The 23,468-nt window shown below is 43.0% G+C and overlaps 1 protein-coding gene across 8 annotated transcripts in view; it reads left to right on the forward strand.

Annotated features, from left to right (window-relative positions):
- The window catches only part of LOC127584319 (ankyrin-1-like), a 329,079-nt gene that overhangs the window by 279,344 nt on the left and 26,267 nt on the right, over positions 1-23,468 (forward strand). For 7 of the 8 annotated variants that reach the window (XM_052041013.1, XM_052041016.1, XM_052041014.1 and 4 more), the window contains 4 exons: positions 949-1,023; positions 5,047-5,178; positions 6,278-6,421; positions 21,588-22,116. In XM_052041013.1, coding sequence (XP_051896973.1) covers positions 949-1,023; positions 5,047-5,178; positions 6,278-6,421; positions 21,588-22,116 — 880 coding nt within the window. The remainder of the gene's footprint in view (positions 1-948; positions 1,024-5,046; positions 5,179-6,277; positions 6,422-21,587; positions 22,117-23,468) is intronic. The other variant, XM_052041021.1, reaches the window with a different exon arrangement.

The raw sequence follows: 23,468 nt of genomic DNA on the forward strand, positions 1-23,468 counted from the left end.
GAAAAGGAAGTGGTTTGGATAGGAAAAGTTTAGAGGGATATGGGCCAAACGCGGGCAAATGGGTCTAGGTTAGATGGGCATCTTGGTCAGCATGGATGAGTTGGGCTGAAGGGCCTGTTTCTGTGCTGTATAACTCTATGACTCTATAACAAGCCCACTGTCTCTCCTATTCCCAATCTCTCCCTCTAGCCATCTCACCCTGACTCCCTAAAGCTTGGTATTAAACTTTGCTTCATGATCAGTGTCAGAACGAAAAATAACTGGTGTTTTGGCATTTAATAGTAACTGCAGAACTGTCACAACCAGCATGGAGGCAGCGTCGGGTTTAACTTACCCGAATCAAAGTCTTGTCCAAAGATATTTCAAGATACCAATCTTGGTATCAATTTTACAAACAGTCCATCAGAATGAACCCTATAATGTTACCTTATCATCCCTGCACCAGTTAATTGAATCCAAAGCAAAAGAGTTAGATAAACACAGATCTCGTTAAATGACCCCAGTGTTGGAATAGTTCTCTCCTGCCCTCATACCAGCCTCCAGACAGCACACATGTCCAAAAATGCACATTCTTCATGGAAGAACTTCGGGGTGGGGCAAAATGCTCCGTTAATCAGTGAGAGTCAAAGTGATTAACTGATCATTGAAGTGCTCTGAATAACACTGTTCAAAGAATCATTGTTTTAGCTGATGTGTAATTCTATAAAACAGAGAATGCTGGAAATGCTCAGTGGGCCAGGTAGCATCTGTGAAGCAAAACAAAGTTAATGTTTCCGGTCAGTGGCCTGAAACCTTCTGATGAAAGGTCACAGACTTGTAACGTTAACTCTCCCTCCACAGATGCTACCTGACCCACTAAGGATTTCCAGCAGTTTCTCTTTAGATTTGCAGCACCTGTGGTATCATGCTTTTCTGTTGTTGACTAATGCTGTGCTTGCAATGTTGCAGTCTCCCTGAGTGCTTGGGAACGTACAGAAATGAAGATGTCTCTGATTGCTGAGCAGCTCGGTCTCAGCTGGGCTGGTGAGTTTGTATATGAACAGACTTTCTGAAAGGCCACAATGTTTACATTTTCTGTGTTTCTCAACACTCAATCCAGTCACCAACTTCTGCTATTTATTTGTCCCAAACTCATTGATCATATTGTTCCCATTTTCAAGATGGTTGAATTAAATTATTAACTAAGATCTTGGGTTTAAAGTACAGAAGAAAATGAAATTAAGTTGTCCAAGACCTGAGTTGGATCAGCCCCTGACACCCTAGTAGAGAAAGAATGTAAGAGACATAATAATATCGGTACAGTCAAGATTTATTATATTGCCAAGGATGGAAAGTTACAGTGAGCAAGAAAGTCTGAAAACTAGCTGTAATTTTATTATAGAAACAGAGGCTGTTGAAGAAATTTCTAGCCAAGGTTTCCAAATCAATGAAAGGATTTGAAATAAAGAGCATAAAAAATAGGCCGCTCGAGTCTGCTCTGCCATCCTGTGACACCTTGGTTGGTCCTGTGCTTCATACCCAGTTTCTCAACAGATCCACATCACTTCTGATGTCCTTAATGTCCAAAATTCTATCAGTCTCAGCCTTGCACGTGTGTATTGACCAAACATCCACCAACTCTGGGGTGGAAGATTCCAAAATTCCCAACCATCTGAGTGAAGAAATTTCTCCTCCTCTCGGTCTTAAATAACCAGCACCTTATCCTGAAATTCTCAGCCAGCGAAGCAGCCGCTCAGTGTCCACCCTGTCCAAGAGGTTGGAGAACTAGTAGATAGGCACAGACAATCTGGATTATTTCCAGAAGAATGAAAAGGGAGGAAAGTCAATTCTTTTGTCACAAAAATTAAACCTGGACAACTTTGCCAAGGTTAATTGTTTATTTTAGAATTGGGGCCAAAATGACTCTCACTCTTGGCACCAATATCAGGTAAAGGACACTCCAGTGATATCTGTGACAATCCTCTCCTCCCACCTTCTCCCCTCTCCTCCCACCCTGTCCCAGATCCGAACTGGTTGCCATAGCTGTGAAAGTTGTCCCAGGGAATGTAGAATGGATGTAACTCAACTGGTGAATATAAAATCTGCCAAGACAACAGTCCTCAGAGGACTTCTGCCCAGCCTTAAAGAATATATTGTAGTTACAGGTAGGAAGTGAACTTCACAACTGTAGAGTAGAGGCACAGATGCAACTCTTCCCCAGCGTGCTGTAGAGTTGTAAATCGTACTGCAGAACCTGCATCAGGAGAATAGAACCTGCCTAAAGTTGATGTAAGTGTTCAGGTGTTAGCTATACATGGGGAGGTTACTGTCCAATTTTAGGTAGTCACCCAGGTTGCTCTTCTCTACTGGCAGGTTATGAAGCCAAGTTTGGTATTGGTGTTGGTATTGGTTTATTACTGTCACATGTACCGAGGTACAGTGAAAAACTTGTCTTGTATACCGTTCGTACAGATCAATTCATTACACAGTGCATTGAGGTAGTACACAATGCATTGAGGTAGTACAGGGTAAAAACAATAACAGAATACAGACTAACGTGTCACAGCTACAGAGAAAGTGCAGTGCAGGTAGACAATAAGGTGCAAGGTCAAACAAGGTAGATTGTGAGGGCAAGAGTCCATCTCATCGTATAAGGGAACTGTTCAATGGTCTTATCACCGTGGGATGAGTGGGTGGGGTCTTTGATTATACTGGCTGCTTCACCAAGGCTCTATTTTGTTTGCATTTAATTATAATATTTTATTATTAGTTGTGCTCTATTTTGCTTGCATTTCATGGGAATTTCGACAAACCAAGATTCGGGAACTGTTGGTAATTGGTTATTTATTGTCACATGTCCCAAGACACAGTGAAAAACATTGTTTTGCATGCCATCTATACAGATCATTTCAAAGCGTCAGTACATCGAGGTAGTACAATGGGAAAGGCAAAAACAGAATGCAGAATATAGTGTCACAGTTACTGATACAGAGAAAGTGCAGTGCAGGTAGACAATAAGGTGCAAGAGTCATGACAAGGTAGACAGAGAACAAGAGTTCATCTATATCGTACCAGAGTTCTGTCTGTGAGTCTTATAAAAGTGGGGTAGAAGCTGTAATTGAGCCTGGTGGTGTGTGTTTTCAAGCTTTTGTATCTTCTGCCCAATGGAAGGGGGGAGAAGAGAGAATAACTTAGGGATGGGGGTGTCTTTAATTATGTTGGCTGCTTTCCCAAGGCAGTGGAAAATGTAGACAGAGTCCTTGAAGGGGAGGCTGTTTTTTTTGTGATGGACTAGGCTGTATCCACAATTCTGTACAGTTTCTTTGATGTTGCACCTCCTGAAAGGTATTTTTCAACAGGCATTCTCCTGCATGCACTTTAACAGTGCACCAGCACTTTTCCTGAGGTGAGGTTGGTGGACAAGTAACCACAAGGTTTTCTGGCTTCTGTCCTAGCCCTATAACTCCTGTCATTTCTTGAGCAAAAGTCACATTAAGCTGCAGGTGACATGACAGAAATTGAAAGGAGGCCACTCAACCCATCATGTGTTCTCAAGTATCTGCCAGTTATGTGGCACTCACTTGTAGCTTGAGCCTCAGCCCCCAGTGAGATGGGATCTTCTCAATGCTCAGTCGTTACTTGGCATGGAAATCTAGTCTTATCACTTCCCAAACAATTTCCCTGCATCATCTAGGGCAAGATGTGCGTAGGAACACCACAACCTGCAGTTTCCCCTCTAAGTTGTGCACTATCTCATTTGGAAGTACATTGCTTCATAATGACCGAGTCTAAGTCCTGGAACTCCCTCCCCAGCAGCACTTGCGGGAGTGCCTTCACCACAAGGACTTTAGTGGTTCAAGAAGGTGGCGCTCACCACCAATTTCTCAAGCGCTGTTAGGGATGGGCAATAAATTCTGACCTCCCCAGAGATTCTATGCTCTGAAAATTAATCATAAAGAAAGAAGCCACCATCACTTGGAGCCCATCCAGTGCCCAAGTGATGGTGGCTTCTTTCTCTATCATTAGAGAGACTGGGCACCTGAGTGGTGTGGTCCATGGGATGTTGAGTCATGGCCAAGGAACATTCGTAGAAGATTCACTGTCTTCTCCCCCATTGTTATCACTCAGCCCTGAGGCTTTTCCTAAATGTTACTCCTGACTGCAGCTGAGTAGCAGAGAGGTACTTCCTTGTTTGGGGAGATGGTAGTAGGGGACAGAGTTGTGCAGAAGACTTTTACCCTCAAACGTTTCTCCCTGGGTAGTCCGGTTTCCTCCCACGTCCCAAGCCATGCGAATAGGTAGGTTAATTGACCACTGTAAATCTGGAATAAAGCAACAAAATGCTGGAAGTCTTTGGCTCGTCCATTATTGTTCATCTGAAAAGAGAAAGGAAGGTGTCCTCCTAGAATAAACTTGGTCCGAAGGATAATTTCCCTTTTCTCGATTGCTGATGCATCTGTTGTGCTATTGAAATATTTTACAAGGTAAGATACAAGATTTCTTTATTAGTCACATGTACATCGAAACACACAGTGAAATACATCTTTTGCGTAGTGTGTTCTGGGGGCAGCACACAAGTGTCGTCACGCTTCCGGCGCCAACATAGCAATGCCCACAACTTCGTAACCCGTACGTCTTTAGAATGTGGGAGGAAACCGGAGCACCCAGAAGAAACCCACGCAGACACGGGGAGAACGTATAAATTCCTTACAGACAGTGGCCAGAATTGAACCCAGGTCTCTGGCACTGTAATAGTGTTTCTCTAACCGCTACACTACCATGCCTGCCCCAACTTTATCTCAATTGAGTAACATTTGGAAAAGGTTTCAAGGTGGGCAGGACTGGGGCAGAAGAGTGGGGAATGAATCCTCTGCCAGTAATCTTTGGCCCCAATGCAACAGCCAAACATCTATGCCTCCATTGGCAGGTTGCCCTGTCTCTCTTCATCATTTTTCATGAGCTAGTGGTAGTTTTTTCTTCAGAGGCCAGAATAATGGTAATCCATCTGGTTTATGGTAGTCAATGAGGTTACTTCTCTAACTGCTCATCTTTGACTATTGTTTACAGAGTTGGCAAGAGAGCTACAGTTCTCTGTGGATGACATCAACAGAATCCGTGTGGAGAATCCCAACTCACTGCTGGAACAGAGTGCTGCCCTTCTCAATCTCTGGGCCAGCCACGAGGGAAAGAGAGCCAAAAGTGGGTTGAAAATATCAACCGGGTCACACGTACATTGTAGAAACTAAGGGAAAAATTGCCCAAAGATTTTTTAGAGAAGGTGCAAGAACAGTTCGGGGGCAAAAGGGGTTCAGAACTAAAGCCATTGTCAAAGTCAAGTCAAAGTCGAGTTTATTGTCATATGCACAAGTATATGGGTGCAATGGAAAACTTACTTGCAGCAGCATCACAGGCACATAGAATTAGAGATACAACATTCACAAGAAAAATATACATTAAACATCAATGATACAAAATTATACAAGAAAAAACACAAGTAGAACAAAGAAAAAGTCCATTGTAGTGCAACAAAAAATTCTGTGGCGTGAGAGGAACTGTTTAGATGTTTGTTGATCTCCATAGGGATGTCAATGTGGTCCCAACACTACCCTGGATACACTGGTGTTTCTACCACTGGGATAGGATAGGATGGGAAGGGACTTTGGACTATGGACCTGAAACCAACAGAATGGTGCTGAGTGTGGAGGAGGGGGTACTGAGAAGTTCTGGTTTACCTTTGTGGTGTCAGAGTTTAAACGTAAAGGATGCTCTATGCTGACGGTAATCCTTGCACGGTGTGGGTGGGCTTTACTCTTTCCTTTATGGTTTCCCACATGACATAGATATAGCATGGAATACATGGAGTGCAAGTCCCTTGTTTGCCCAACCTGAGGAAACAACCCTCATGGCATTCAGTTTCACCAGATAAGGAGGTGTGAGAAGAAGGGAGTGCTTACTCCCCTCGGATCTGTAAACGTCCCAGGTTGGACAGCCTCTGTGTATTCCATGTGTTTTGAAGAGAGGAAATGAAACATTGAACTAATAACGTGATACATTTAAATAGGGGATAATTATACCAATATCGAACTTGTTTCCCAATGCAATAATTCTGATTTCTTCTAAGAGGGAAATAACACTGGGACTAGAGGGCTTGAATCATAAGAAGAGACTGGATAGGCTGGGACTCGTTTCCCTGGAGTGAAAGAGGCTGAGGGGTGACCTTATAGAGGCTTATAAAGTCATGAGGGGTATCGATAAGGTGGATGGTCCCTGCATTGAACTGATGTTTCTGTCTTGTTAGTGGAGAGTTTGTATTCTGCGCTGAAGAATATCGACCGGAATGACATCGTGAATATGCTGGAAGGGTCCAGTATGAACAGCCACCCTCTGAAAGGGAATAACAAGCACACAGAAAGAGACCAAAGCCTTTCTCCGGCTGTGAATGGTAAGACTGAACCTCATTACATTTCAAGTCAACTGGCCACTTGTCAGTGTCTTTTTACTTGTACTTTGCAAGCCAGTAGTTCACATCAGCAATCTTCCCTCAATAAAAAATTATAACAAGGCACGTGGAGGGCGGAGTATCAAATCTTAAAGGTGAACAAGGAAGTAAGCCATCCATTGTGCTTGTAACGATTAAATCCCCAATAGACAAGTGCCTGCATTCTGAGTGTATTTACATTCTTTGTGACGTGACTGCATAAAAGTCACAACCATGATTTGAGAAGGAAATCTGAAGTTGTAAAGAATCAACATCTTATGATACTCAAACACCTTTCTGATGGACTTGCTTCGCATTATGGTCCTGACATGGTTAGACACAGATATAATCCCAGGTCTTCATCTTGGGTCATCTAAAGTGCATTACCCCACCCTGAACTCCAGCTGTGGGGAAACAGAGCTGAGCAAACCTGGCAATGAATTATGTTCCTGGTTGTGCAGGAGACATTCTACGTAAGCAACAGTTCTGATCCCTTTCTGTTAAAGCTAAATTCTGTTATGTTGAAACCCTTCTCATTCAAAGCAGTAAGTATTTCTGCCCTCTTAAAAAGTTATCATCTAATCACAAAATCCAGCTTGCTCAGTTATGACGGATAATCAGTACTACATTGATAACTCAAAGCACTTCAAGGCAGAGTCACTTCAAGCCAAGAGCCTTCCCGACAACCAGTCGATGTGTTTGCAGTTGGAATGTTGTGGAGTTCCCCACTTCTCAATATCTTACCTGCATTAAAACAGTACACAAGCAATTATTACCCCTTCAGCTCCCCAAAGACTTAACCCTGCTGGTTAACGTGGTCTTAAGTAACTGAAGCAAGTGGAGGTACATTAACCCTGTAAGAATAATTCTAATTAGACTGTCTATGACTCTATTCCCTCTATCATCCAATGCCACCATGACCAAAACTGGAATTACATTAACTTGTAGTGATCTTTGTGTTTATAGCTGAATTCGTATTGTTCCATGTATGTGAAATCTTTTCTTCTGGTTATCAGCTGTTTACCTCCTGTGCTGAAGGTGAAACTATTTAAACTTTCTGTCACCTCTCTACCTCTGACCTCTGATATTACGTTGATATCTGGTTCTGTGCCATCTTCTGCACTGCACGTCTGCTATGTCCTTCTCCACATTTTGGCTTAGACAATATTTTCCTTGGAAATTATGAAAGAGTTATGAATTATGAAAAACACTCCCAATCTTAAGGCATGGGAAGGTAAATGAGCCTTTCAAATCAAACTATTGGACTGTGGCCATTCTTATCTTTGTTATCTTAAGAATCCACAGACAATTATCCAGTAAAAATATCCTCAGCCTTTTGCTTCATGGAGCTTCTTTCATTCAACAAACCATGTGTGTGTGTGTGTGTGTGTGTGTGTCTGTGTGTGTTGAGCCTTAACCACAGTTTCATTGTGACAATTCTTTTAGTGGCTACATTTCCCCATTTAAAACACTGATTTGCCAAACAGCACATATGCAAGAAATGTGAGTTAATTCCATAGACTCTCAACCAAGAATATAATATCACATTTCTTGACAGCAAACAGTTGTAAAGAGCCTTTAATATAGTGAAGTATTGACAAGGCAAAGAGGGGAATCAAACAGAAAAAGACATTGGGACAGGTAACTGAAAGCTTAGCTGAAGAGAGAGATTTTAAGCAGTGCTTATTTTCAGAAGGCACTTAATAAGCTGCTGCACAAGAGGTTGTGACACAAGGTTAGAGCTAGTGGTTTGGGGGATTAATATGTAGCATGGATTGTGTTTCGCTTGACAAGAGCAAAAACGTGGGAGTAAAGGTCATTTTTTTTGGATGACAAGATGTAACTCAATGAGTGTCTCAAGGATCAGAGCTTGGCTGTCAGTAATTCAAAGTCAAAGTTGAGTTTATTGTCATATGCACAGGTGCAATGAAAAACTTACTTGCAGCAGCATCGCAGGCACATAACAGCATTCACAACTTTTAGCAGTGATTGAAAGGAGGGGAGCCAGTGGGACATCTCCAAGGTTTTGAATGATACAGATAGATAGACAGTAAGATATGAGAAGGATCCATCCAAGATAGACATCAGGCAGATGAATGATTGGCCATAAATATTCCAGATGGGTATAATGCAGGGAAGCATGAGATCTTTACTTTTAAGGAAGAATGGAAGTTAAAATTTTTAAGTTGAAATGTTGGTAAATGTTGGGATTTAGTGGGGATTTTGGAACTCTCGTACACAAATGCAAAAATTAATGCACAGGTTTAGCAAACAATTCGGAAGCAAATGGTACATTGTGGCAAGATTAGGGAATAAGAGTGAGGAACTCTTGCTGCAATTTGACAGTGCTTTGGCGAGGTCACACCTGGAGAAATGTGGGCAGCTTTGCTCTCATTTCTAAGGTGAGATTTCCTGCACTTTGAGGTGTGCAGAAAAGGTTCACTGGATTGATTCTTGAAATGGAAGGGGTAGAGGTTGAGCATAACGGGCTTATATTCTCTGTATTCATCTTTAGAAGCTTTTTTCTGACAGAGAGCTTCTAGGAATCTGGCTAGAGAGTCTGGAAATAAGATTAGGGATCTTAGGACAAGGGGTTAGTCATTTGGGACTGAGATGAAGGGGAAATATCCTCCGTGTTGTAAATCTCAGAGGACTGAAGGTGCTTAGCTGATGAACACATTTAGGGATGAGAGTGACCGACTTTGGGCACTTATGGGAATAAAATAATCAGGCAAATCAGAGTTGAAGTAAAGGTTGGCCCTTCATCTTATTGGATGGCTTTCTGAGCTGTTGGGTGCTATTTCTTAGAGAGGGAGAGAAGCTGGTAGGTTAGGGAAAACTTCAGGGCTGCAGGCCTAAGAAGGCGGAAGTCTGGCTCCTAATGATGGGCAAACAGTCAGTGATGCACATGAAACTGGAGAGTTACAGGGATAGGGAGGGGAGGAACCTTGGGATGGAGGGGAGGGATACAAAGTGAAATCCACTTGGCTCCTGTATTATCCAAAGGAGTCTGATGAAATACGTTGGTGCCTGCAGGGCATCTCAGGACATGACTTTCAAGCAAAGTGGATAGGTTGTGTGGCTCAGTAACTGTGGAATGGAAGAAGGGAAATGTAAGCTGGTTCAAGACAAAAGGGAGCTGTTTGCAGGGATGAAAACATTCAACTAAAAGCAAGTGCCGGAGTGTTGAAAGAATGGGACGTGGTGTGAGTTAAATTACAGGCAACAGAGTTTTTGATGAAGCTTGGACACTGGGCAGAAAAGCCTTGGGATAGTAAAACAAGCTATATATATATTTATATATAAATAAAGGAAATAAGGATTTTAGTTGCAGGGACAGGAAGGTGGAGTTACATGGTGTTAGTGATGAGAGTGTATAACAAGATTTCATTTTGCAAATCAGCTGTTTTATACCTGGACCAGTGGCAATTATGACCAAGTGCATGGGTTTGCTAACGTCAGCGATGAAGAAAGCTCCAAGTAGATAAAGGTCTTGGTGGATGGGGAAAGGGGGTGAAAGTTGTCCAAGTAGTTGTAATTTATTATGTACAGTTTGGCACTGATCTGCAAATGACCCCCATGCCTTGGATCAATGGGATGAATTCATCACTCTAATCCCAAATTTTACACCACATAATTTCCCAAGGAATACCATAAAAATGCCATCCATTCATTGAATGGGCAATGAAAATCGCTTGCATGTGACTGAGTTTTGCTTTAATGTGGATGTCATTCAGCACTCAAAAGAAATCATCTGCCAGACCTAAAGCTGAAACATTTAGCAGGAATCCGGGGATAGATATACTTCACAAAATTGTCAATGTCACTTGGCACATCTTTCTAAAACAGATGAGTCAGAACAAGAGTAAATCATGTCCATTTAAAACTAATCTACTTAACTCTTCCAATGTCACCATCTTAAATCAATCAGTTCACAACTGCTTTAGTGCCACTGTTGCCTTGGATGCATCCAAAGGGAACAGAATGATGCCAAATCTTCATGTTTGTTTAAATCTGTCAACTCCTCCTGCTGTGAACCACAGCAAGAGGACAAGGCCCTTCCCAAATGCGCACCCCTCACCAAGGTTGGTCATAAATTAGGTTTGTGCTTGGAGCTGGAGTGTCTCTGTCTCATCCTGTCTTGTGTGATGGTGACTTCCAACGTAACTTAGCAAGTCAAATAGGAAGAAGAAAGCTGTTAGAAGCTGTCAGCAGTGAACATTCACTGGACTTTTCTTCTGCTGCTCAACCTCTTGTGTTTGTTCAGGACCTATGTTCTGGGGCAAGCTGTTTGCTTGCATTGCATGCTGTGTTGCTTGTTGCTTCATTTCACATCTGGCTCTCCCATTTATCATTGAAAGAGAATTTTCTTTAAACCGATGTTTTTGTAAGCCATGGCATAAGTAAGATGGGGGTTTCATCCTACAGACACTGATCTGTTATCAGGCAGTAGAGTTGAATTTGATCCTTTTGGACAATAAAGTGATGAAGCTGATTTAATGCTGCACCCCCTCTCTCTACAGTCCTCCACTCCCTTCCTCTTCCCAACTCTCCAGTCCGCAACACGTTGTTCTCCTCCCCCCTTGTCCAATCCCCTTTCCTCCTGACCCCTCTCTTCAGCGCCCCTCCAAGCTCTCCACCCTATCTCTCTGCTCCCCTGTACTTTACTCGCTCATTCCAGTGATCCACTGGTGACACCCAAGCCTGACCAATGAGATGCTGATCCTGGGGCTGTGATCGGGCATGGACCCCTGGGACATTCAATCCGGGCTGCCCTCAAGACGTGGGCTCTGGGAGGGTCAGTGTGGGGCTTCCCGCAAGGCTTTGGCTCCCAGAAATGTCAGCCTGGGGTGCCAGCGAGATATTAGCTAGGAGCATCAACCAATTGAGCCATCAGTGCCAAGTGCCAGTGGCTGGAGATCACAGCAGCCCTGTCATGAAAGTAGGCTTTCCACTCGCCTTAAATTTGACTTCAGCAGCTTAAAATCAGACCCATTTTACCTGAAACCGTCCTGGATTTCCCTCCTTCCATTCCACAGTTACTGAGTCGCACACCCTAACAACCTTGTCCTAAATTCTAGAATAACATCCTAACTGCTGATAAGGTCAAAGATCATGTTAACCCATTCCAACACTCCCTGGAAATGACCAACTCATGTGAGTTTTCTTTCCTTGTGATCCATCCTTGGCCTTTTCTTTCTTTTTCAATCTTTTTATTAATTTTCAAATTAGTACAAAATAATATGTGTAACATTAGTAATTTTACACATGGTGCAAAGAGATCAGGATAGCAATCATAACAGTTAATATATCTAATCACAAGGAGTAAAATGAAAGTAATCTAGACCTCCCGCTCTCTTATTAAGTGAACAAATACAAAAGGAAAGATTGAAAAGAAATGAAATTTAATGATATGAAAGAAGAACCCCCAAATCAAAAAAAATATTGATAATAAACCAACAAAACCAAAAACTTCAAAAAAAAAACTGGACTGATATTTCTTCAATTAAAAAGAAAAAAAACATTACTATGTCGTCAACTCCACTCCTCTGCATTCAAGGGTTATTGAAAGGGATCTGAAAAAGGTCAGCTTATATCATATGGAAATATTGAACAAATGGACTCCAAACTTCCTCAAATTTAAGCGAAGGATCAACAGCACCATTCCTAATTTTTTCTAAGTTTAAACATACTATAGTTTGAGAAAACCGCTGAAAAGTGGTGGGAGGTGTTGGATCCTTCCATTTGAACAAAATGGATCGCTTGTCCATTAATGTGACCCTTGGCCTTTATTAAGGTTAGCTATTTGGAACTGAAAGTGTGAAGCTCCAGTTTCTATTCATGATGATGGATGGAAGATAATCCCGGAATAATTTTGGACAGAGCTGTACTTCATCACATTGAGCCCAACCAAAGGGATGCAAGTTCCAGTAGTTAACATCCTGAGCGCAGAGAGCCTCAACAGCCATCAGTGACTGTGTTGATGTGCGCTGTTCAAACATCCCTGCTGTTTTCTGCCAGATACCCGCCTAGAAACTGGATCACTACACAGTCCAATTTTGACCTTAACTAGGACATGTTGGAGATCATTACCAAATGAAATCAAGCCAGGTGCAAAGTTGGACCATGTACTTCCTTGCACTATCCGCATCAGTGCCCCTGACATTTTCCCTGGTCTCAAGTATACACCAAACAATGTCACTCTTGGCATATGGCCACTGACGTAAACTGGAGCAGAATGCAGCATACCACAATTGTTATAGAGCATAGGAAAGTACAGCACAGGAGCAGGCCCTTCGGCCCATGATGTGCTGAACTAATTAAGCTAATGACACCTAATCCCTTCTGCCTGCACGTGGTCCATATCCCTCCATTCTCTGCATATTAAGAGCCTCTTAAATACCTCTATCATATCTGCTTCCACCACCACCCCTGGCAGTACATTCCAAGCAGCCACCACTCTCTCTGTAAACAAAAAATTGCTCCGCACATCTCCTTTGAACTTCCCCCTCTCACTTTAAATGCATGCCCTCTAGTGTTAGACATTTCATCCTGGGAAAAAGACACTGGCTGTCTATCTATGCCTTCCATAATTTTATATACTTCTATCCGGTCTCCCCTCAACCTCTGCTGCTTCAGAGAAAACAATGCCTCCTTATAGCATATAGCCTCTAATCCAGGCATCATCCTGGTAAACCTCTTCTGCACCCTCTCCAAAGCCTCCATATCCTTCCTATAATGGGGCAACCAGAATTGAATGTAATACTCCAGATGCAGCCAAACCAGAGTGCGATAAAGCTGCAACATGACTTCCTGACTCTTGAACTCAATGCCTCGGCTAATAACAGGAAGCATGCCATACACCTTTATTTACCACTCTATCAACTTGTGCAGCCACTTTCAGGGAGCTATGGACTTGGACCCCAAGATCCCTCTGTACATCAGTGCTGTTAACTATCCTGCCATTAACAGTGTACTGTCCCTTTACATTTGATTTCCCAAAGTGCAACACCTCACACTTGCCCGGATTAAACTTCATCGGCCATTTCTCCGCCCATATCTGCAACTGATCTATATCCTGCTGTTGTGGAACAGTTGCCTGACTCACTAGTTAAAGGGACACATCAGATAGCCTGACTGGGAAGCTTCAGAACTGACTGCAGGCTGTTCAATATCTTCCAAAGACAACAGAGCCCACAGGTCAAGTGACACTACAATCCTTAACTCCAATGTAGGACACCGATAATCAGCCAGGAGAATCCAGGTGATGCGTAAAACCCCACATTCTGCTGTGCAGTTCAGCAACACTGAACATAACAGGTGAATGAATGAACATCTGCTCCAGTTACTTTAAAGTCTTGCTACAACACCTCTACATTGCCTCATGTATCACTTAGAGTGCTCAACCCTCTGCACAAAAGACATTCTTTGTGAGTACTTCTACTCTGCAGCTATAAACAGATCACTTCATCACCTCTTGTGAGATCAGGCTCTTCCTTCCAGCACGATGCCTCATTCCAAGCGCTGTCACCAACCATGCTTGCCCCTCATCTCCCACAATCCCTCTGTCCCCTTAGCCATGGATTTCTGGTGTATTCCTGGTCAATTGTGCAAAACCTTGTGTGAGACTGGTAGGGTCATACAGGATTCCTTGGGACTCCCACATTACCGAATTTCTCAATGACAAGTCCACCTTACCTCTGGTTACATCTGAACTGATCTGCAGGTTCACCTCCAGCTGCAGAGTTAGCTACACCTCTCAAACACTCCTTGAGCTGCAGCACACTCCTGAGAAAGGTTACTTTAAGCTGGTTGGCCTTCCACTTCTAGTGCAACCCGTGTGAACAGCAGTGCTAAAAGGAGATGTAATCTCAATGCCTGAAATATTTAGTGGCATCAGGTTGCAAACTGTAGAAGCCGAGAGCTTCTGTGAAATGCTCACTCATGCTGAGGACAATATTTCTCCTATTTCTCGCACCATCGTTCTATGCAGACTGTAAGGGCAGTACTTTGCATGCCCAATGCAGTCTGTAATACTCAGAAACAAGGGGGAGTAAATTTACTGGCAAAAGAATGTATAGTCGCAACCTAAGTGGTTTTGCAACTCGTAGAGTCACAGAGTCATACAGCACAGAAACAGGCCCTTCAGCCCAAGATTCCCATCTAAGCTAGTCCCATTTGCCCACATTTACCCCACATCCCTCTAAACCTTTCCTATCCATGTACCAGTCCAAGTTCATTTTAAATATTGTTAATGTATCTATCTCAAGCACTTCCTCTGGCAGCTCATTCCATGTACTGCCCACCCTCTGGGTGAAAAAGTTGCCCCTCAGGTTCCAAGTAAACCTCTCCCCTCTCACCCTAAACCTATTAGTTCTTGATTCCCCAACCCTGGGATAAAGACTGTGCATGTTCACCATATCTATGCCCCTTGGGATTTTATACACCTCTATAAGATTACCCCTCATTCTGCTACACTCCAATGAATAAAGTCCCAACCTGTTCAACCTCGCTCCATAACTTAGTTCCTTAAGTCCTGGCAACAGCTGTGGAAGTTTGATCTGTGCACACCTGGTGTGTCCTATTACAATGCTGAGAGAAAGGCACTCTGAGGTAGGGGACGACACTCTTTAGCAGATGAAGTATTGACCTGATGCTTGTTCCTGCTAACCAAGGTTTCTTCACAATTCCAAACACTTGGCCATCCTGATGACCAAGTGCAGAAGTTGACCTTTTCAGAGTTTTGGAAAGTGGATTCTCAACATAGTCATCACCTATTTCAACTGTTCCTCCTGGCAACCAATAACGGGAGGCAAGGTTCTAGAATTCACTTTTGCTTCCGTGGCAGATGATGAGTAAATTCTCACCCTTCATTGTGTGGCCAGTTGGGGATGAGATGTCAACACTCGACAATGAAACTTCACTGGATTGGATTCTTTTCCTTTCAAAAGTCAAAGTTCAAACTTACAATGGAAAAAGTAATAAAGGCGAACTGTCTGTTCATCTCTTTGTATACAAAGTTCATCTTTACTCTATATCAATCCCCTTGTGACCTCAGCTGGTCCTTCTATAATTTTTTCTAGACCATTTATTCTTCAATGTGTCCAAAGTGTCTGGTCCTCTGGCTCAGCCTTCCAGAGTTAGGAGACCCAGCCTCTTCATGCTTTCCTGAGGGGTTTAACTGCACAGTTCTAATATCATTGTTGTGGTTGTTTTTAGGTGTACCTTCTCCTGTTTCCCTGTATTTTTTCCTGAATATGGTGATGAAAACTATATGTGTACTCTAAGTGTGGTCCAACTAAGATTCAACAGGAGTTTTGCATAATGTCACCACTGTTCAATTTGTTTCTCTGCGAATATAGCTGGTGCCTTTTTTGCTACCTATTTGGCTTATTAATGTACCTGTATTTCCTGTCCCCCGTTTAGATCCTTATTTTATGATATGTGTCCTCTTTACTTTTCTTGCTAAAATCCAATGGATCAATCAAACTTAGGTTGAAATTCATCTTGCTTCTATTGGTTGTAATCCAGTAGTGCCTTCCTGGTAATTTTTTTTCAGGCCTCCTGAGAATTAACTACCCCTGGCACCAATACCCAACACACATCCCCACCCCCATTGCCAGTTCAGTATGATCTGTAAATTTAGAAATTGTTTCTGATCCCAACGTCTAAACCATTAAAATAAATAGTGGATAATAGGGGACCCAATGACAATCCATATGGTACCCCTTTTTTTCAACCATCTGACCCCTGTACTACCACTCTTCTATCTGCCATGTGATCAGTCAACTGTTCCTTCTGCCACCATAGAGTCATACAGCAAGAAAACAGGCCCTTTGGCTCAACTCCATTCCCACTGTGTTGCCCAGAGAGCTAGTCCCATCTGCCTGTGTTTGGCCCATCGCCCTCTAAGTCTCTCTGATCCATGTACTTATCTGGATGGTTTTTAAATATTACTAATGTTCCCGCCTCAGCCACTATTTCTGGCAGCTCATTCTAAATATGCACCACCCTTTGAAGAAGCTGCCCCTGATGTCCCTTTTAAATCTCTCACCTCTGATCTGAAACCTATACCCTCTTGTTTTTAGCACCCCCTCCCTGGGAAAAAAAATACAGTATGTGCTTTCACCCTGTCTATGCCCCTCATGATCTTACATACCTCTGTCAGGTCAACCCTCAACCTTCTGCGTTCCAGGGAATAAGGTCCTAGTCTACACAACCTCTCCTTGTGACTCAGGCCCCCAAGTCCAGGCAACATCCTGGTAAATCTTTTCTGCACTCTTTCTAGTTTAATAACATCTTTCCTCTAACAGGGTGACCAAAACTGTACACAATACTCCAAGTGCAGCCTCACCAATGTCTTATATAACTGCAACATAACTTCCCAACTCCTATACTCAGTGCCCTGACTGCTGAAGACCAGCGTGCCAAATGCCACCTTCACCACCCTGTCTGCCTGTGATGCCACTTTCAGCGAACTATGCACTTGCACTCTTAGGTCCCTCTGTTCCATAGCACTCCCCAGGGCCCTACCATTCACTGTATAAGTCTTAACCTGGTTTGATCTCCCAAAATACAATGCCTCACATTTATCTGGATTGAAAGCCATTTGCCAGTCCTCAGCCCACATACCTGGCTGATCAACATCTCCCTGTAATTTTTTATAACCTTCTGCACTGTCTACAACACCACCAGTCCTAGACTGCTGGCACTGCCGTTCATCAGCCTAATATTTGGTACTTTCTGAAAACTGTCCTTGTAATCTGGATGCCTTACATCTACTCCATTGCTTCTGTCAATCTCTTAACTGCCTTTTGAAAGGGTTCCCTCAGCTGGCCATTGCAAGACGTGGAGGAGGCACAGTGACGCAGTGAGTTCAAGCTACTGCCTCACTGCCCCAGTGACCCGGGTTTGATCCTGACCTCGGGTGCTGTCTGTGTGGAGTTTGCATCTTCACCCTGTGACTGCATCAGTTTCTACCAGGTGCTCCAGTTTCCTCCAACATCCCACAGACTTTTTGGCTAGTAAGTTAGCTGGCCACTGTAAATTGTTCCTGTGTGTAGGTGAATGGTAGAATCTCAGAGAGTAGTTGGTGGGGATTGTGGGACGAGTGCAGGTTCAGATTAAATGGGTGGCTGATGGTCAGAATGAAGCTGGTGGGCTGAAGGGCCTCTTTCCATGCTGTGTGACTCTATGAACTTTCCCTTTCACTCCCTGTGCTGACCATTCACAAATATATTTTTATACTCAAGCTTCCTTCTACTTTCTCTGTCAGTGGGAAGTCCATTATCATTTCAAGCACTCACTAAGCTATCAGACCTCTGGGCATGTCCTGCCTCTTAAATATTGTGATGGCAAAAATATTGCAGAGTTTGATCTCTGGCCTTCCCTGATATTCATAACTGTACCAAGAGGAACAGGTTATTCCTCTTCACTGAGGATTGCCCGATACAATACACCTTCTGCTGCCGTGCACGTACAGATGTGCAGTGTGATATCAAACGTGCAAACACAACATTTTCATTTACAGCAATTGTAAGTCTTGCAGTCAAGTTAGCTTCGTACGTAGGTCTGCAATTTTTTTTCTGTATTCTTTCTGGCAACGCATCTAACTCTGGAGCTTGACTGACATTCCCGCCCTTCCCAGACCAGGAGATTCACAAGCGCTGAGTAGAAAAACTCTGAAGTTATTTCTGCAAAAAAAATCCCCAAGGCACTTTGCTTAATAATTGAACCTGTCCGGTGTGTTTGCTTGTCTTGTTTTCTCAGAGAATGGAATGATTTTTTTTTACCAGCTTTTGCAAGCTGTTAACTCCAGTAACATCGGGGCAATGGACCACATGATCAGGAAGTTACTCCTTTTGAATGAGAAAGGAACCTCAGTTTTGCTGAAGTCTGAAATTCCCTGCATAAATGACTATATTAATTCTTGTGGAATTGTATTAAATCGCTAAAGCATTGTGATATATTTCCATTGTCTTGTAAGTTGACCAAGTGCTTTTGATTGTTGAATTTTCTGCCTGCCGTGTTTTATTTTTACGTAGTTGCAGTTTTTACAGTTCTTAATCAAAGCTTCAGCAAAGCTGATGGTTCCATTCCAAAGGGTTGAAAGTCCCACAAGCCAAGTCTGAAAGGGAATGAAGACACTCAAAAATTAATCCATTGTTTCCCGGCGTCACTCTCATTGTGAATTTGTTCAAACTCTCTGTGGGCTATTGACTTGCTGAAACACTCAATTCATTGGGCTATGAATAATATTTCTTTACATGGTCAACTATCTTTGAGCTTTAGTCATGGCCAGTCAGGTTTCACTAACCCCTGCCCCTCTCCCAAAATATAGCATGCATAGTTGATTGATAGTTTAGGAGTGATATAGCTTCTGTGGATTCCAAAACTGCACGGCTGTAGACTTGAGGTTGTTTCAATTGACGTCTTTCTTTTCTACAGCTGTTTGGATGCAGGATGGCAACCAAATCTTAAATTAAATTCAAATTTAAATTTTATTTACAGCGTGGTAACAGGCCCTTCCAGCCCAACGAGTCCGCGCCGCCCATTTTAAGCCCAAATTGACCTACCCGTACGTCTTTTAGAATGTGGGAGGAAACCGGAGGACCCGGAGGAAACCCACGCAGACACGGGGAGAACGTACAAACTCCTTACAGACAGCGACGGGAATCAAACCCCACAAATGAACTTTAAAGAACATAATTAAGTGGTGTCACAGTCCTTGGCATGAGAAGCACACATAGTCAGGAGGATGACTGGGGATGTAAAGGCAGCAAGGTTAGGGGTACTCTTATATACTCACTCCTCAGTAGCAATGTGGTGATTATCATCATGATCAGAGATTTTAATGGAGGCCAGTTATCACGGTGGAATAGAATGGATGATTATCACAATTGAACTTCGAGTTCAAAGATAAGTCAAAAAGGTCAGAGAGCTGAGAGTGTGGATTAAAGATCTAAATGACTGGCAGTGAGCTTTACAGGAAGAAAATCAACTCTTTTCAGTGAAGTAGATCAATGCGGACTTACACAAGTTGTCAGCAACAATAAAATTAACAATGTGCTTCAGGTTAATCATGCTGCTGGCTCTGTGGGTGGAATAATTGAACTGAGATCTAGTTACAGATGCGACAGAACAGGACAGATAAAACTTTCACTGGGGTTGTTCTAACGGGCACAGGAGTGGCAGGAGAGTAAAGGGATTCATGGATTTAGGACAGGTCAACACAAATCCCAAATGTGTTGTTTGTTGGCTGCTTGATGCCAACTGTAAACAGCACATCTGTGAGGTCAAGTCTCTCACCCCAGACCCTGACTGTCACCATACCTCTACTTGAAGTTCCTCCAAATTCTGTTCACCTCCATTGAAGATGTATTATTGACATTTAGGAGATACGTTGCCTAATTACTTTAATTAGTGGGATAATGTCCCAAGGCACAAAGACATGGGACTAACTTTAAATATTAATTCACTGTCCCAGCTAAATTGAACAACATTTAATAATAACTGTATCTCTGTTGATTATATTGATGAAGACAGAACCATTTTGTTTGTTCAATTGACTTGGGACAAGTTTATTCTTAAACTTTCTGCTGTTCCTTTAAAAGCTGAATTTCATTGTAATTGATACAATGTGCCTTGCCCCAGTCTAATCTAAAAAACAAATTTTCAACCCTCTTGACTTATATTAAATTTTGACTGACTCTTTATATAGTGACCAGTAGACTTCCTGGCTGCACAGTGTGTTACCACCACCACTGAGAAAAAGACTTGTATTTGCATAGCACCTTTCACATTTCCTTCAGAACGTCCCATATTGTTTACAACCAATGAAGTAGTTCTGAAGTGTAACTATTTCAATGTAGCAATGTTGGAATATTAACCCAACAAGTAACAAAGGGTCTGAGGTTATTGTAGGTTTAAGTCATCCCTTCACTGTGGAATTGATGTTAGATATAAGTTGAAATATAGATGAAACGGGAATAATCTGCAAAACCACATTTCTTATTTTGTATATAAACCAGCATGCAGGTTAAAGGAAGAGAATGCATTGAGGTTGCCACAACTCTGTTGTGTGGTGAGACAGATTTGACCCCTTTCGGAAGATAATGATACAAAGGATTATCCATTATTTCATTGTTGTAGGCATATAGAGGATAACAGCGAGTTCTGTGATGCTTCTGAGGTTTGGACAGGTTTAACCTCCGAGAACAAAGTTCCCTTACCTACCCTTCCCTTACTTACTGAATGACCTCCTGACTTCCTTACCTTTCTTCCTCCAGCTCATTGCCAAAACCAAAAGCTTTAGGTTTATATAATGCCTTCCCCAACCTCCTTGTGTCCCAAAGTGCTTCTCAACCAATTTAATACTCTGAGGTGTGGTCATTGCTATAGCGCAGAAAACACAGTGGCCAATTTAAACGCAGCAAGCTCACACTACAGAAATGTAACATTGGGTAAGCAGTATGTTTTTATGAAGTTGCCTGAGGTTTAAATATTGACCAGAACACGAGGGCTAACTTCCCTGCTCTTCCTTGCAACAATCCCATGAAATTTTCCACACCCACCTGGGGAAGAAGATGGGGCTTATCTTCATGACTATTTGACACTTCCAAAAGTCCGGTTCTGGAGAGTTGTGTTCACACCTCTGGAGTGGATCATGAACCTCCAGAGGCAGGAGCACAATCCATGGACCCCAACAATCCATTATTCTTCACTCGATAAAGTTTATCTAAGCTAAGTATGCAATGAATCCCATCAAATTACAGAAAATGCTGGGAGCACTTGGCAGGTCAGAACTTAAGGTTTCTTTTTTACTGGCATGTAACTCTGTTTCTCTTTCCGTAGATGCTGCCTGACCTGCTGAGTGTTTCCATTATTTTTATGTTTTTATTCCAGTTTGCAGTTGTTTTGATTCTTTTGTTTTGAATGGAAACAAATGGCCAATTTATTGCCCAAAGATAGTTCCATGCCTGGTGAAATTTCCCAACCGCCAATGAAACTCCCTGATGTAATAAAGCCTCACAGTATTGAAGGCTTTGTGGTCCATCTCCCCGCTCCCTCCGCCAGTATAACAGTTATTGCAGGTATGGCTTCTGCAGATGTGCTCTGTCTGCTTGTGTAGGTTTCACCACAGTGCAGGATGAGATGCTATCTCCTGCTTCACTTCAATATACGATGCCATCTCCGCTTCAAGCTGACCAGTTCTGGAACGATGTCACAAGCCTGGATGTTAACCCCAATGCACGCACTGACAACGATTCCCTGATGGAGATATCCGATGTCAATGTTTGGTCGTCAGGTGGTAAGCCACCTCTAGTGGTAGCCGAAGACTCCTCTCTGGACTACAGCAAGGCCGATGAATCATTTCAGGCTGAAGGACTGAGTTCCTTAAACCTCACTGAGGAGGACACAGCAGATTCAGATGCTATCAACGGGCTGATAGATATGCTCAACAATGAAGTTGGTCAGAGGTCAGAGAGCAAAACAGAGATGACAGAAGGAGAGACTCCAACCAAGCTGGCAGAGGAAGTGAATACAGAGAATGGCATTTCTGTAATTTCAGGGCAACAGAAAGCACAAGACAGATGGACAGGGTCACCAACATCGAGAAAAAATGCAGACATCAAACAGCCAGACCAGAATGCAGAAAGGTAAATCGATTCCTGACCTGGGGTATTAGTACCTGAAAGATTCAGTGATAGAGAAACCTCATGATGAGAAAGTTCACTTTGAATCCTACACGAAAATATTGACTTCCTGGGATGAAGGGGTTGTTTTGTATTTATATTGAGCAGATTGGACCTACACTCATTGGAATTAGGAAAACTGTTCAGAGTTTAGAAGAATGTTACTGAAATATATAAGATTCTGAAGGGGACTTGAGAGGGTAACTTTGAAGAGGTTATTCCCACACCCCTCCCCATGGCGAAATCTAGAACTAGGGGTTATAGTCACAGAGGAAGTCATCCACATAAGAGGGAGATGAGGAGATATTTTTTCTCTCAGAGGATCATGGAATACTCTACCCTTTTGGTGGCAGAGTTGTTGAATGTGTAAGGTTGAGGTAGGTAGGTTTTTGGTTTATGGGGGAAGAAAAGCTAAATGGGAAGCAGGCAAGAAAGTGGAGAGACAAGGGAGGTTCGATCAACTGCAGTCTTACTGAACAGCAGACCAGGCTGGAGGCTAAGAGCCACTTCAGAATGAGAAACCAGGTGAGAGATTTCAGGAGACGCAAGAGACTGCAGATGCTGGAAGCTGCAACAGCAAACAATCTGCTGGAGGAACTCAGCAGGTCGGGCAGCATCTGTGGGAGGAAGGGAATTGCCACTATCTCTGGTCAAAACCCTGCATCCTTCCCCCACCCCCGATGTTGCTCGACCTGCTGAGTTCCTCCAGCAGATCGTATGTTGCTCCAGATTCCGGTATCTGCAGTTGCACAGTTTCGACCCAAAGTGTCTACAGTTCCTCTCTCCCCCACAGATGCTGATCGACCCCCTGAGTTCCTCCAGCAGATTGTTTATTGCTCCAGGTTCCAAGATTCCCTTTTGTACCCCAGTTACAAGTTCCTTCAGTGCATTCAGTCCCAGTAGAGTCCCTGGTGGAATGTTAGAGTCATACAGCACAGAAACAGGTCCTTCTGAGTTTATGCTGACCATCAAGCACCTATTTACACTGTGCCTGTGGAAAACCCTGAAGGTTTGTAATGGAGACTTGGAATCCATATTCCTCACACTTCCTGTCCAATAGGGTGTGGGGAAATCCAAGCAAAGCGATCAGTTCTTAAATAAGACAACCTTTGCTTCCTAACTAGGTCGCAAATTTTTTTATTAACACTCGCGAGTTAAATAAAAGATACCGTTTCTGCTAAATGGCCAACTGCTCTCGGAACTCGGGGCCTTGGTCAAGCTGTCATGGTCCAATGCTGGGAGAGCGAGCCAGTGGTTACATCACAGCTCTGCCAGGGATGGGGCTGCTGGTGATGGTGTGTTTCAGTGTGCGGTTA

The sequence above is a fragment of the Pristis pectinata genome, chromosome 29, assembly GCF_009764475.1.
Source record: "Pristis pectinata isolate sPriPec2 chromosome 29, sPriPec2.1.pri, whole genome shotgun sequence".
In the NCBI taxonomy this organism is placed as follows: domain Eukaryota; kingdom Metazoa; phylum Chordata; class Chondrichthyes; order Rhinopristiformes; family Pristidae; genus Pristis; species Pristis pectinata.